The sequence below is a fragment of the Panthera onca genome, chromosome B4 (assembly GCF_046562875.1).
Source record: "Panthera onca isolate mPanOnc1 chromosome B4, mPanOnc1 haplotype 2, whole genome shotgun sequence".
Taxonomy (NCBI): Eukaryota; Metazoa; Chordata; class Mammalia; order Carnivora; family Felidae; genus Panthera; species Panthera onca.
The window spans coordinates 121,465,765-121,482,313 of NC_138345.1; the positions used below are offsets into that span (position 1 = coordinate 121,465,765).

At 36.7% G+C, this 16,549-nt stretch overlaps 1 protein-coding gene across 2 annotated transcripts; it reads left to right on the forward strand.

Annotated features, from left to right (window-relative positions):
- Positions 1–4,469: 4,469 nt before the first annotated feature.
- Positions 4,470–15,501, forward strand: SPIC (Spi-C transcription factor). Of its 2 annotated transcripts, none has more exons than XM_060656630.3 (6): positions 4,470–4,786; positions 6,483–6,508; positions 7,307–7,400; positions 8,337–8,449; positions 9,906–10,014; positions 13,586–15,501. In XM_060656630.3, the coding sequence occupies exons 2-6, from the start codon at positions 6,506–6,508 to the stop codon at positions 14,011–14,013; spliced, it is 747 nt and encodes a 248-aa protein (XP_060512613.1). In that variant the 5' UTR covers positions 4,470–4,786; positions 6,483–6,505; the 3' UTR covers positions 14,014–15,501. The 2 variants fall into 2 exon arrangements, with proteins under 2 accessions (XP_060512613.1, XP_060512612.1); XM_060656629.3 differs by having other exon boundaries at positions 4,655–4,786; positions 7,304–7,400.
- The last annotated feature ends 1,048 nt before the right edge of the window (positions 15,502–16,549 follow it).

Sequence of the window (16,549 nt, forward strand, 5' to 3'; positions counted from 1 at the left end):
CATATTTTATATTATATCCTGTATTTCTTACAATAAAGAAAGCTGGAGAAAAGAAAAATGTTATTAAGAAAATCATAAGGATAAGGAAGAGAAAATACATTTATAGCATAGTACTGTATTTATGAAAGAAAATCTGCAGATAGGTGGACCTACACAGGTCAAACCTGTGTTGTTCAAGGGTCCACTGGGTACTGTGATAAGGTTCTTACATGATACATGAAGTGGTATAATAGTAACTCATGATAGACTGAAAAATCAAGAATGCATATTGTAATCCTTGGAACAATCACAAAAATAAATTATAGAAGTATATCATATCATAACATATATAAACATAACATAAAATAAAAATATAAAAAGCCAATGGTGGAAATAAAATGAAATAATAGAAATGTGTGTTTGATACAAAAGAAAGCAGGAAAGAAAAGAACAAAGGAACAAAAAAATAGGAAAAATAGAAAACAAATAGGAAGATAGCAGATTTGAGCTTAACTATCAGTAATTACTCAATTGGATAAACACTAAAAAGACAGAGATCGTCAAACTGTATAAAAAAAAAAAGCAATACCCAATCACATGCTGCTTAAAAAGACATACTTTAAATGTGAAGACAGATTGGACATGTCAAAAGTAAAAAAGATAAAAGAGCTAGTGTGGGGCACCTGGGTGGCTCAGTCAGTTAAGGGACTGACTTCGGGCTCAGGTCATATTCTCTCAGTTCGTGAGTTTGAGCCCCACGTCGGGCTCTGCTGATCGCTCAAAGCCTGGAGCCTGCTTAAGATTCTGTGTCTCCCTTTATCTCTCTGCCCCTCCCCTGCTCACGCTCTGTCTCTTTCTCTCTCAAAAATAAATAGACATTAAAAAAATTTTTTTAATAAATAAATAAATAAGAGAGCTAGTGTGGATAATATCAAAGTAGATTTCAAGGATTATCAAAAAAGGATTACCAAAATGAAATACAGAAATTTTATCATGATAAAAGACTCAATTTATCAAGAACACATAACAATTCCAAATGAGTATGCATCTAATAATAGAGCTTCAAAAAACATGAAGCAAAAATGCACAGAACTAAAGGCAGAAATAGACAAATCCGTGATTATAGTTGGATGTTACTCTTTGTATACTCTGTAATCTTCTGTAATCTTTGTAACTGATAAAATATGCAGGCCAAAGAAAAAGGCAATAGAGATATGGAAAATTTGAACAATATTATCAATGAACCAGATCTAACTGGTTCTATTTTAATTATGAGGCACTATATACAATAATTGCAAAATATACATTCTTCCAAATACAAATGGAGTATTCATCAATATAAGGCCCTATATTGGGTCACAAAGCAAGTGTCAATAAATTTCGAAGAATAATCTGTGCAAGTAATTATCAAAGTAAGAGTGAAGGCTAGCTATTTGTCTCATGATCTGTGGTTCTGTGAATTCTCCTACTCTGACATAAGAAATTTTCTAGCATCTTCTTCCCAGTCTAGCAATATTATTTGCTTGTTAGGTTTTCAGAGATCTAAGTTCAGGACTCAGTTCTTTAATCCCCTAAACAATGGAGTTATTTTTAGTTTTTATTATTATTTCTTTAAATTCCAGAGGAGTTAACATACAGTTTTATATTAGTTTCAGGTGTACAATAGAGTGATTTAACATTTCCAGGGGTTCATCACAACAAATGTACTCCTTAATCCCCATCACCTATTTCTCCCATTCCTCCACCCCACTCCCCTCTGGTAACTATCAATTTGTTCCCTATGGTTAAGAGTCTGTTACTTGGTTTGTCTTTTTTCTTCGTTGTTCATTTGCTTTATTTCTTAAATTCCACATCTGAGTAAAGTCATATGGTATTTGTCTTTCTCTGACTTATTTCACTTAGTATTATACCTTTTAGATCCATTCATGTTGTTGTAAATGGCAAGAACTCATTCTTTTTATGGCTGAGTAAAATTCCATTGTATATATACACCACATCTTCTTTATCCATTCGCCTATCGATTGACATTTGGGCTTCTTCCACAATTTGGTTATTGTAAATAATGCCACAATAAACCTAGGGGTGCATATATATTTTTCAGTTAATGTTTTTGTATTCTTTGGTTAAATACCTAGCAGTGGCATTACTGGATCATATGGTAGTTCTATGTTTAATTTTTTGAGGAACTGAACAATGGAGTTATTTAATTAGAAATAATGATAAGAGCTTGAATTTAGTCTCCTTTTTCCTGTGTTCTGAAGCTCTCTATTCTCAGAAAATGCAATCTTCCATCTGAAGCTTGGCACCATATGATTTAGACTCCAGAACATCTGTTGCTTAAGATTCTCTAAAATAATCTCAGTTACCACTGAGCACAATGAACTTCTGCAAAAGACTTCATCGATCAAGAATCTTTTCTTTAGAGCCCTTGTTAGTCAGTTCACTTCTGAAGGAAACGTTAATGTCCACCTTGAAAAAGATGTTCTGTGTATGTGCATTTGTATTAGGTATAAATGTCTTAAGAAGAAATACTTGGACCTTAAATAAGGCTTTAAAAATACATTATAGGAGGAACTCCTAAACTTGGGTCTGTTGGCTCTACTTGGAGCCTACATGGGGCTCGAACTCACAACCCCGAGATCAAGAGTTGCATGCTCTATGGACTGAGCCTGGCTGAAGAAGTGCTAAACAGCAAAACTTGCTTCTACTCAATACTTTTTCTGGGTTCATTTATTAATATTTTGCAGAATAAAACTCTGGAGACACCAGTGGGAAAATACCTGCTTAGAAAGTTCACTTATTTTTCCTTCCATTTCAAATACATACCAAGCTAGAAGTATCTGCTGGGTGCTATGGAAACTGCCATGGTGACTGAGAACGTTGGTCAAATGGAACCTAAGTGCAGACACAAGCCTCCAGCATGGCGGATGAGAGCATGTTCATGATGTCAGCTGGGCCCAAATCTAGACCCAGCCCAGCCCATCTCTCAGTAGCAATTGGACCTTAGGAAAAATCACAAAATGTCTTTGAGCCTCGGTTTAGATTCCTCATCTGTAAAATGGGGCTAAGCAGGCAACTACTATCATGTATGATTTTTAGATTCTTTTGAAATATATATACATATATATGTGTGTGTGTTCTAGCTCTACATTTGGGTTCATCTGAACCCTCCCTCCTACCTTCTAACTTTGCCTCTCAGCCCCCAGTCTCATTCTGCTTGAGCCCCCATGGCTTTCATTTCTAAGGTTCTTTGCACCTGTTGTTTATTCCGCCAGGAAGTACTTTATATCCCTGCATTTCTTTTGCTCACTCTTTCTTATTGTTAGATTTCAGCTCTCACACGTTCCCTCCCCAGAGGATTTTCATGATCATTCATCACAACTACATACTCTTTCTATACCCTTTCTCTTATCGTTTTCTTAGTATTTATTATCTAATACATGTCTAGTTTGTTTTTTTTTTTAAATCATTTCTCATTATAACTTGCTCAGGGCTATATTCCACGGACACAGGACAGTGTCCAGCAGAGAAAAAAGCTCAGAAATATATACTTGTTAAAAAAATAAATCAAATGGAACAAAATGGCCCAAAAGGGCATACACATGGAAATGGTACAGATTAAAACCTCATCAACATTAGTGATTGCAGTTTTATACACTTGTTATTATAACATCTACATTTCTGAAGAGGAGATGTGTGTTTACATTTGCATAACAAATTGAGTAAAAAAAGTAGATGGTCTAGAACAATGGTCCCATATCAAAGGTGAGTTCAGATTCCAACCATGCAAAACAGAAAATCTCTCCACCCAAAAGGTTTACCAAAAATTCTTAGGTGGTTTTCCCCCTGGCGAAATGTGATATCTGTTATAATGGCAGGAGGTTACAGTTAGGGAAGGGTGATGCAGACACGTGCTTCAGAGGGGAAAGTTATTTCTGCCTGGTACACGTGGATGCTAGATCAGACTCTGATAGGTAAAATGGAATGGGTAACCGGGCACATGAATGGACTGGGAAGCAAGCATTATAGGTGGAGGAGCACCCCATGATTTCCACCAAAGCCACCCAAACCCATCTCCAATAGAACTTCTGGCTAAATGAGAGGACTGGACCTCTGTGCAGATCAGGAGCTTCAAGTGTATCCTGGATCACCGGATCACCACCCAGGAGCTGTTCCTGACCTTTTTGGAGGCCCTACTGGATTTAGGTATGGAGAGAAGGCTACAACCTGAATTTCGTTTCCTGCTCCTAAATGAATGGTGATAAATAAAGCTAAGGTTAGAATGAGGAGCCTTGAATGCCAGGGCAAGAGACTATGCCTTTAAGATCTCTAAGTAAGGCAATCAGTATGAGTCAAGTGGTTTGAGAGGAAAGAGACCACTTTGGGAAGGCCAGAGTGAAAGTTGTTTATAGTCCAGGCAAGACAGGTAATACAGGGTCTAGAATCAGGGGGGACACAAAAGGAATAAAAAAAGGATGGACGAGAGTTGTGCAGGTCAGAGATTTCCAGTGGGGCTACAGGGGGCCAGAGGAGACTCAATTTATGCTGGCGGAAGATTCACGGGGTTTGTTCAAATGCTTTCAGTCCATGGGATATGAACTTTTATGTGTCTCTTCAAAATAATAGCCTCTGGCCTATAATGAAATAGAAATCATGAGGACACTGTATCTTTTAAAAAAATCCCCTTTTGTAGCACTTCCTTAAAAACAGCTATTTAATGCAACTCTGCCAGTGAGTTCTTGACAGTCCTGTCTTAGGATTCCGATATTAATGAAACATCTTTGCAAAGGGTTGAAGTGTCTTCCTGGTAAGTATTTAGCTTCTGTTTTTCAAAATACCTTGTGAAAACTTAAATTTCTCCTTTGACCTAATGTTTCTCATTGACTGTTCTGATATAAGAAATATCAAGCAATTGCATTGATCGATAACGTTTTCAAGCTTTTTTCTTCCCTTTTGGTTTGCTACTTTAAATTTAGTTGTAATAGTTGTGATAATTTTGTGGAGTATTTTTGCCAAAGTCATACAACACTCATGTATTTGCTTTGGTGCTTATGAGTTGAGGCATAATTAATTGAAAGTCATTTACTGGTCTTTAAAAATACGTATATTGATAATATTTACTAGGAACCATAACCCAGTGATTTATGGATTTTTTTTTTTTTTTTTTTAGTTTTTGTTAAATTGTTCAGCATTTCCCACATTGGGAAGCTGTCTTTTTTTCCAGCTTTATTGAGATATAATTGACATATAAGATTTTATAAATTTAAGGTGTAAAATGTGATTATTTGACATACATGTATATTATGAAATGATTACCATGATAAGATTAGTTAACATTTCCATCACCTCGTATAATTACCTTTTTTATCACTTTTCTTCTCATGTTTTCTTTTAACTGACATGATATAGTGATTTCAAAGAGCTGAATAGAATTCCAATGTTTGACATATTATATTGATGTAATTATTATATTGATACATGTATATAATAATAGTGTTAGACTATATTATCTCTTTGTATTCTTCACTGTTAATGAGTAAGTTCACTATGTTTGCAGGGTAAATATTAACAACTTGTATAAACAGTTGCTTGTGCTAAATGAAATGATAAGCAATGTTGGACCCACCACATACTCTTTCTTGTTATGTAGATTTGTTTGTTTGTGTTTAGTTCTATAGAATTTAAACTTAAAAAGAACATTTAATGTGGGTCTGTGTGATCATTGTTTATTTAAAACAAAATCTAACTTACAGGGATAGGAAAGTAGACCATGCACAGTTCCTATTCTACCATTTTAGAAAGTCGTTGGATGGGTTTCATAGGGTAAATTTTATTTGCTTTTTTCCATTTTTTAACATTTATTTATTTTTGAGAGAGACACACACAGAGCCTAAGTGGGGGAGGGGCAGAGAGAGAAGAAACACAACCTCAAGCAGGCTCTAGCACAGAGCCCGAACTCTACGACTCTGAGATCAGGATCTGAGCCATGATCTTGATCTGAGTCGGACGCTTAACCCACTGGGCCACCCAGGCACCCCAGGGTAAATTTTATTTGTAATGTAGGTCCACAGTTTGTGAGCTAAAAAGCCTATCATTCACCAGATTTTCATTAGGCTGACACCAGAAAGATCTAAAAACAATAACAACACTGTTATAAATGGACACCTATGCTAAGATAATGTATATACTTTAACTCTTAAAAGAATTTTGAAATATTGAAATAGTTAAATATTGAGTTTTTTCCTATTGTCTTGTAAGTTAAGCAATTTAGGTAATTAACTTTATTTAGCTATTTTAACATTTAAAACGTTTTGTAATGATAGAAGAGCAAAAAAAAAGTTTGTAGGAAATTTTGTTCAGAATTAAATTAAAAAGAATTTAGATGGTACTTTTGGTTTACATTAGGTATTTTCAGGAAATATTTTGAGTAAGATCCTTTAATTCAGAGGCAAATGAAATAGAGACACTATTAATTTTGCTTTTTACTTATTAATCTTTTTCAGAATCGTAAACTCATTAATGAAGCATGGTAAGTTGGCATTTTAAAATCTTTGGGTGATTTGGAGGATGAACATCCTCCATTTGGAAACTAAAATATATGGTTCAGATTATAAGGGCGTGAAATGGTTTGCAAGACAGTTTAATTTTAGGTCTTAGAGACATGTTTTTGAAATTAAGAGCATTCCATTTTTTTATTATTATTTTTAATGTTCATTTTTTTGAGAGAAAGACAGAGCACGAGCAGGGGAGGGATAGAGAGAGGGAGACACAGAATCTGAAGCAGGCTCCTGTCAACACAGAGCCCTATGCGGGGCTCAAACCCACGAACCATGAGGTCATGACCTGAGCCAAAGTCTGACGAAGAGCATTCCATTTTTAAGCAGCAATTCAGATTTTTTCATTAAAGATACATGCTGATCCCTTTTTCCAAATCAGTCTTATGCTATACAACTCTTTACTAAAATTTTACAAGAATGTTAAATACTATACTATAGAATGAATACTGTTCTCTAAATACTATATGTTATAGAGCAGTGGATCTCAACCAGGGTTGATTTTGTCTCCCAGGGTATATTTGGTGATTTCTGAGACATTTTTTTATTGTCACAACTGTGAGGATGTTAACTGGCATCTAGTGGGTAGAAGCCAGGGATGCTGCTCAATATCCTACAATACATAGGATAGCCCCCCCCACCCCCCCCACAGCAAAGACTTAGCCAACCTAACATGTCAATAGTGCTGTGGGTGAGAAACTCTACTTTATAACAGAAAAATTAAGTTCAATTGATAATTTCAAAACTCGAGAGTTCTGCCATTTTTGTAGCAGGCCTGTGTTGAACAAGACAAGCTGGGTCAAGCCTTTGAAGATGCTTTTGAGGTCCTGAGGCAACATTCAACCGGAGATCTTCCGTACTCCCCAGGTAAAGATGTCAGTCCCCTTCTTTCACTGGGATATCATCAAATGGCTTGTTAGTCAGACACAAATAATAATTACCAGAACAGAGAAGACCATTTTTACCTAGTGCATCTAGGATTAATTCTAAGGCAGAAAGCTTCCAGGGTTACCTAGCCTAAGTAAATTTAAAGTGTCATATATAAAAATGTAACGAATGACATTCCACATAGAAATACTAGCACATATAATTATTTGCTATTAAAAATATCTGGTTGATATTTATCTAATTGATAATTTTAACTGTTCAGAGTGGGTTTTTCAGTTATTCTAATTTATCTTATAGACTTTCCATGCAAGAGATATTATAATTAGGGGAATAAATATTCTTTTATTCTTCCTCACCCATTGCCCTCTAGACTATAGAAAGATAGTGTAGGTGAGATACAGGTATTTTGCCTACCGAGTTTATACAGGGTGTTGCGGGCAGTACCAAGATAAGAGATCATGGATCGCTACTTGCAAGGAACACATACTCTACTAAGGGAAAATGGGACATGTAAAAAGAGATCTCTGATACCAGCACAATGCAATAAATGTAAAGAAATGCAAAGTGAGATGAACATAAGGGAAGGGAAGCAAAAATTACACAAAAACAGGGAGGGAGACAAAACATAAGAGACTCTTAAACATGGAGAACAAACAGAGGATTACTGGAGGGGTTGTGGGAGGGGCGATGGGCTAAATGGTAAGGGACATTAAGGAATCTACTCCCGAAATCATTGTTGCACTATATGCTAACTAACGTGGATGTAAATTAAAAAAAAATAAATTTTAAAAAAGAAATGCAAAGTGATAGAAAACACATGATAGAGCAATCACACATAAGCATATATGCATACATGCACATGTGTGTAATCATAAACTTTGACTTTTTCAGTTTCTGTCTCTGTTTTTAAATTAGATTACAAAAATTACCTGGCGTTCATCAACCACTGCTCTCATATCAGAGGGAATTCCAACTGCTATGGTATGCTGCCTGCAGAGGAACCTGTCTATAATTGGAGAACAGTAATAGTGAGTACATGTACCAGGAGACCACCCCCCAGGAACAGGCAAATTCCCTATTCAGTCCTGCCTTTCACTTGGTGTATGCTAGCTGAAACCCAGCTTAGAGGCAGCAGAGACTGTGAGAACATTCACAGCCATCAGTGGTGTGAACCTGAGAGTCAACATGGGGTGAGCCTCAGCAGTGCTGTCAAGAAGGAAACTGTCCTCCATCATTGCTCTTCACCCAGCATCAGAGGGTGTGAATGACTTCTATAAAGATGTATTTTTAGGGTTCTCACATTACTGCTACTCTTTAGTCCATCTGGAAAATTGCAAAAAGCCATGGTTCCCCTATATGCCATAGGGCAAAGCCCAAACTTACTCTACACTGGTTTTACCTACAGTCTTCTATCGACCTCCACTATTTTCTAAAGAAATTTTCATTTTTTAAATTATTTTTTTTTAAGTTATTTATTTTGAGGGAGAGAAAGAGCACAAGCAGGGCAGGGGCAGAAAGAGAGGGAGAGAGAGAATCCCAAGCAGGCTCCATGCTGCCAGCATGGAGCCCAATGCAGGGCTCAAACCCAGGAACCATGAGATCATGACCTGAGAGGAAACCAAGAGTCGGACACTTAATCAACTGAACCACCCAGGCACCCTGACACCTTCTCTATTTTCCTTCCCAAGCTTAGAGCTAGTTACATGTTTTGGATCAACTCATGGATATTGTAGTAGTGTGCCCTGCAAATGAAGTGTCCCCATCATCGATTTCTCCATTCATGTGTTCTTTTGTGTTGTTTTCTTAATGCCAGCAGTCTTAATGTGGTAGGGTGTAAATACGACATGGTTTTCTTTTTTTTTTCCCCAGTCATTCCCTTCAACCATGCTGTATAGCAGATGTCCTTTTTCTTACCTTTGTAAGTTGTCAGGGCCTCTCCATATGACATTTCTTTGAAGAGGGAGTTTGAATTAACCTGAGGAGACCTATATATCCTTGCCGTATGTAATGGTAACACCTCAGGCTGCTTCCACCTGTCCCCTCTCTTGGCTCTGCCCTCCCTTGGCTGACATCTTTCTCTCTGTGTCTCTTGCCCAGCATCCAACAGAGGAATGGAAAGCCCATCTTCCCTTTTTTGTGGGCACTTCAATTTCTACTAATAATTCTTTTAAATTTTTCTTTCTGGCTGGGCATTTTTAGGGAGAAGGAAGGAAGGAACACCCTCTTTTTTCTCATAAGGAGGGGATGATATGAAAGTCCCCACAAAGCCAAAGATTACTTTACATCCCTTGGTCCTCTCTTTATGTGGGTTTGAGGCTTTATGTGGGTTTCTGCCCTGGGAGATAACTGGCTGCAATTGAGAATAGTGCTTGTTAGAATTTGGGAGATTCTTAGCAGTCTTTTTGTCCCCAGCTTTTAACTTTAGCCATCAACTGGGGGCCACATGGAAAGTCCCGCTTAACATCTGCTGCATTATTTATATAGAACAGTGCTGCGGACCTCTATTTTGAAGGAAATATTCATCAATCTCTGCCAAACATCCCTGAAAACCAGCTGGTACAGCCTAGTGTTCTCCATCAAAAGGGAGGAAAAGGTATGTGGATCCATTACTCCTTTTATAAGTAAAAGAACCAAATCTTCAAAGCAGCTTTAAAGGGATTTCATATCTGAGTTTAGAATTGCATTTGCAAAATATTCTCGTATTGTGATTAAGAAGAATTCACATCTGACGGACTGAACCACTCCAAGCCATTCACCTTGGATGAGGCTTCCTATTGTTTCATAGAAATGTTATGAAGCTGCATTGTGTTGCTTCACTCAAATAAATCTGCATTCAAGAATAATGTGTATATGTTTGGGGTATAGAAGGAGGAACTTTTCCATAAGTTGTTTTAGCAATCTTATTCTAATTGTAAAGGCCTTGGTGTAAAAGTTGTCTTCTCTGTTAAGTTTTCTGCAAATGAAGTTCCATAATAATTCAATATTTCATAAATTTGAAATCTTGATTTCATAAATTTAAGACAATGATGATCTCACCTAACAGATGGGCAAAGTGTTAAAGCAGGATAGTAGCCGCTGACATGTGCACATGTGCTTTTGGAGGCAGTGTAGATTGACTGGTACAAAGTTTTGTAAGGTAATTGGGCACTATCAAAAATTTAAGTGTTCATATCTTTTGACTCTTAGGGACTATGTAACTCAGTGATTGAGTGTGAACTATGGGTTAATTGTATGAGCCTGGGAAAATCACTCAACCTTTTGAACCACAGTTTCCTCATTCAAAAGGCAAATAATGGTAATTGTACAAATAAATCATAAGATTTCTGTAAAAATCAAATGAAAGCCTATGTAAAGCATTATGCTCATAGCCTGGCACTGGATAATTTCTCAAGATACCATAGGGCTGTGTGTGTGTGTGTGTTGTTATAGTAAAAGAATGGAACTTACCCACTGCATTTGTCTGTGTATAAGGAACAGAGATGTGTAAGATGCACTATAATTTTATGATGAAATTTTTTAAAAATGGTTTATCATAGTTACTAAATTATTTTAAATGAGCTTTTTTTGGGAAAACAAGTTTTGTTTCTATATCTCCATCCTAGAATACTGTACACTGTATCCTAGAATAAAATTCTAAATATTCAGTTATAATCTAATCCAGCAAAGAATAATGCATAAAATCACACAGAGAAAATAAATCTGTATCACTGAATATTGGTACTGGATATTGAACTATGATGGTAATTTAATATAAGGAGAATTACACTTCTACTTCTGTCCAGGTGTTTAGCTAGTCACTATTATTTTTTTAAACTAACTCATTCCAGGGTGTAAAGCCTATGTCTTTCCACTGATGCTTTATGTTGTGGAGCTTTGCCATTATGGGACATATTACTCACCATCTTCTGTTTTTCAAGTTTCATCTTCCACTTGAAATAGGGATACATTTGAAACAGAATGAAATTTCAAAATAATCTGGGCATTTATCATCCAGAGAAACATAGTACATGCATAAAACAGAACACATAGCTTTTAAAAGGCATGCAGGCACATCATATATGTTGATAAAGAACTTTAGAGTACATTCTTTTGTCTTAATCCCATTTAATTCCATAATTTAAAAGTAACAATGCACATGATTAAAAGTAGAAAGGATTCAGAAATACATAAAGAATAAGTAGAAGTGTTCCTTCTTTCTTCCCATGCTATATCCTGGGAAGTAGCCATTTGTCAACAGTTGGGTATTTTACCCATCTGTAGCTAATTTCTATATTCTCTGATATAATTTAAGGTATATAACATTGGAAAAGAGCATATTACTTTGATACCACTTGTATTTTTAAAGGGTATACATATGTTTATATGCAAAAATTTTTTTTGAATTTAAAAACTGTAGGACAGACTGGAATTTTACTTTCATTTTGTGCTTTTTTTTTTTCACTTTGTGCTTCTGATTGAATCTTTTACTGTGAGCACATAATGCTTAAAAAAATTTTTTTTTAATGTTTATTTATTTTCGAGAGAGACAGAGACAGAATGTGAGTGGGTTAGGGGCAGGGAGAGAGGGAGACACAGAATCTGAAGCAGGCTCCAGGCTCTGAGCTGTCAGCACAGAGCCGACGTGGGGCTCGAACTCACGAGCTGTGATATCATGACCTGAGCTGAAGTCGGATGCTCAACCGACTGAGCCACCCATGTGCCCCCACAAAATACTTTTTTAAAAAAATTTGAACATTTGTTTTTCAAAATTGAAAACAAATTTTAAAAGATGAGCATCCATTATCATGGATTTGACCATCAGATAAGGGACAGAGTTTGTTTAAGGCTGTGACTTTAATTCATGATGTGTTTTTTGGTAAGTCCCTTTCATTTCTCAACTTGTAAATTCAAGATAATATAACTCAAAAAGATAATCTTAAAAACCTTTGAGGTTTTGGGTTGAATGATGACTGATATAAGAGTATTACTCCCGAGAGACTGTTCAAAGCAGTTTTGGTATCCACTATTCAACTCTATCTAGAGGAAAAGGAAATTTGACCATAGCTATCTCAGCTACTGACAGATCTGGTGAAGCATGGTATTTACAGGCCAACTCCAGAAGCCACAACATGGGCTGTCCCCTTTGTTCTCTCATAGGCCAAAGAGATCCAATCAACAGAACAAAAATCACAACGACAAATCTTCCTAAAGTTTCCTATCTAGAAATTCTAAAATATAAAGGGCTGTGTTCCTAAAGGGACAAAAACTCTCACTGTACCATGTTATTTCACAGCAACAAAAAACATCACAATGCCCATTGTCATTGCTCATAAATGATGTCCAAATGTCATAAAGATATTTTGGCATTTTCTTTATTTTTCAAGCAACTGTGCACACCCAGAGTTTTTTTGTTTTTTTTTTTTAACTAAGTCTTTGTTATTAATGTCACTAATGTTACTTTATATTTGAATATTGTTTTGCATTTTACAAAATACATTCACATTCCTTACCTCATTTGACTTACCTCATTTGAATAAAGCCCTTTCAAATGATTTGCTTTCTGAAAAGGGCTTCTGAGGCTTCTCTTTTTTTTTTTTTTTTTTTTTTTTTTTTTTTTTAATTTTTTTTTCAACGTTTTTTATTTATTTTTGGGACAGAGAGAGACATAGCATGAACGGGGGAGGGGCAGAGAGAGAGGGAGACACAGAATCAGAAACAGGCTCCAGGCTCCGAGCCATCAGCCCAGAGCCTGACGTGGGGCTCGAACTCATGGACCGTGAGATCGTGACCTGGCTGAAGTCGGACGCTTAACCGACTGCGCCACCCAGGCGCCCCCTGAGGCTTCTCTTTAAAACCACTAAATTTTGCTCAGTTTTGTTGTTCTATAGAAAGTTTAGCGTATGACATAAAACCAGTAGTCAAGATTTAGCTGAAGAAAGACCACATGACAGATGAGAGACTTGGGTCACGTTCCAGCCTTCCCTTTTCTAGTAAAGGACAATATAAAATTTTTTTACAATATCTCTAACAAAGAAAGGTCCAATTAAAACTTCAATAAGCCAAACAGACCTTTGACTTTCAAGACTCAGTGCGGCTTTGAATTTTATAGTCACTCAACAAACCTTTCCTGAGTATGTTCTTTGTGCATAGCCATGGTGAAGTATGATATTTGTTCTCCATTTTAGGCAGGAAGAAGCTTCGACTGTTCGAATACCTTCATGAATCCCTGTGTAATCCTGAGATGGCATCTTGTATTCAGTGGGTAGATAAAACCAAAGGCATCTTTCAGTTTATGTCAAAAAACAAAGAAAAACTTGCCCAACTTTGGGGGAAAAGAAAAGGTAACCGGAAGACCATGACTTACCAGAAAATGGCCAGAGCACTGAGGAATTATGGAAGAACTGGGGAAATCACGAAAATCCGGAGAAAACTAACTTACCAGTTCAGTGAAGCTATTCTCCAAAGACTCTCGCCATCTTATTTCTTAGAAAAAGAGATCTTCTACTCACCCTATATTCAGCCAGAGCAAGGGTTTCTCAGCCTCAGTAACTGGAATGCAAATTATAATTGTACATATGCTGATTACCATGAGTTAAGCCACCCTGACTGCTAAGTTTTCTCTTACATTTCATGATTTCCTGACATCCCTACCAACCTGAAATCCCTGCCAATTTCAGGATTTTTCTCTTAAAGCAAACACTGAAAAGGAAGAAACAATTAACTTCATTGTTTCTTTTAAATAACATATAATCTCTATAGTCATGATGAAAAAAAAATCTGCCAGTAAACAGATTTAAGTTTAAATGACCAAGTCCTATTTGAAAGCATAGACTAAATGTCCTTGCTCTTACTTTTGTCTATGCAATTCTTCTAGATAAACAATGCTGGTAGAGATGATTTGACTCATTGATTTAAACATTGTTTTCCTGTCATACACTCAAGCCAAAAAAAAATCACTTGTAATATATATCTGATGGCTTTAGTGACAAAATAAAATAATTGCATATAATAGTCTTCATGCTAAAATATACTCATGACTTTAAAAACTATATATTTTTTCTGCACTTCAGACTTTATGTGGCACTAAAGAAATGATCTAAGGATCTAAGGAAACTGCCACCTACCTTAATGATAGTAGAACACCAAAGCTTACACTTCCCACAAATCATTCCCTGGCGTTTCTCCCCTAAGGTAGATCCAGGAGCTAACATTTCTTGTTATCCTGCCACTCAGCCACAAGGAGGTGATCTTGCCTTGTCATCTTTCTGGATCAACTTTGAAACATGACCTCCTCTTTGAATTAGCCCAGCTAAGACCCGACTGGAACAATTGGACAAAAAGAAAAGAAAAGAAAAAAAAAAAAAAAAAAAAAGACTTGTTAAAGAATAGAGACTAGCAAATAAATACAGGGAGGAACGAGGATTTAGAAAGTCTGACTTGAAAGCTATGGTATATTCTCAAGATCCCATCAGTAATGAAGAAGAAAGAAACGCTGGGAAGAAATCCTGTTTCTTACTTCCTGCTTGGCAGGTTCATACATACCCATCTGTATTTCCACGACATAGGAGACCTTCCTAGACTACTTGGGCCACCTTCAGTCCAGGCCAACAGGGCCCAGCTGGCTGGCCAAGAGCTTCCAGAAGCCTACCCTATTTGATTTGCAGATTTTCCCTTTTTCTTTGTGTCCTCCTGGTGCCTTTCATCCCTCAGGGATTAAGAACATGGCAGACCCAGAGTGACTAAATGAAGGCTAACGATATTGGCCATCTCCACGTGTAGTCTGGGCTTCTGTTATAGACTGAATGTTTGTGTCCTCCGAAAAATCATATGTTGAAACCTAATCCCCAGTGTGATGGTATTTGGAGGCGGGTCTTTGAAAGGTAATTAGGTCAGAGGGTGGAGCACTCAGGAATGGGACTGGTGCCTTATAAAAGAGATTCAGAGAGCTCCCTTGCCCCTGCAGCCTTATGAAGACACAAGAAATGGCCTCCCATGAACCAGGAAGCAGGCTTTCACCAGACACTGAATGTGCTGGTGCCTTGATCTTGGACTTCCCAGCTTCCTGAACTGTGAGAAATAAATTTCTGTTGTTTGTAAGCCACCCAATTTATGGTATTCTGTTATAGCAACCCAAATGGACTAAAACAGTTTCAATCAGTGTTAACCTTAAAGGTAGGATCCAGCATTTATGCTCTTTCTCCTACAAAGAAATATGCTCTATAAATTAATAAAAAACATAAATCTTACCAGAGATTGCAAAGAGGAAATGGTGAAGAGGTTTTACTATACAGATCATTCAGTCAACAACTTACTAAAATCTCATCAACATTTTACTTCTCTCTATAGCCCCTCCTACACCCAATGCCAGCTTGAGGGGTTCATCTTGACAATTCTCCCCCAGAAGTCCCCAGTCAGCTCCAACTGTGTTTTGTACTGTTCTACAAAGTAGCTTTCTCTTGGGCAGAAACCTGGGTTCTGCCTTTTACCCAAAGTGGGCTGACCAAAGGCCATTTTTACAAGTAGGTCCTTATGAAGACATGCTCATTCCAGTTGCTCAAAGACTAAAACCTCTATATATTGTGTGAAATGTGCCCTATTTCAAACAAAGTGTTACTCCCTACCATCACCGAAGGACAGGGTAGAGATACTTGTTAGGCTCCATTCATGCTCCTTCATTTCCGGGTATATGGTATCCCATCCTTTATCTTATCACTGTCAGCTGGCTGAAAGGCTCAGTTAAATTCTCCAGTGAGAAGGTATCCAGTGCTAAGTGAAACAGACATGGCTTTCTCTGTCATGAAGCTTCATTTCTATTAATATTTAATTATAGATTTATAAGTTCTATTAATATTTAATCAAAACTTACCTAAAGGCTGACTGATGAGTAATTTATTGGTTGATTTGGCACACATATATTTGTAAAGTATGTAAAGTGCATTAATGTGGCAGCATTAATTATATTTTACCTGCATAGATTGATGCATACACCCACTTAGCCATCTTCTAGATTAAGATTAAGAATGCTTCCAGCATCTCATAAATTTCTCTCACTTCCTTTCCCAAGATCTGCCCACCTTCTTGAACATCATGTAAATGGAATCATACAGTGTGTACTCTTTTGCATTTGCTTTCATTTTCCTCAATATAAT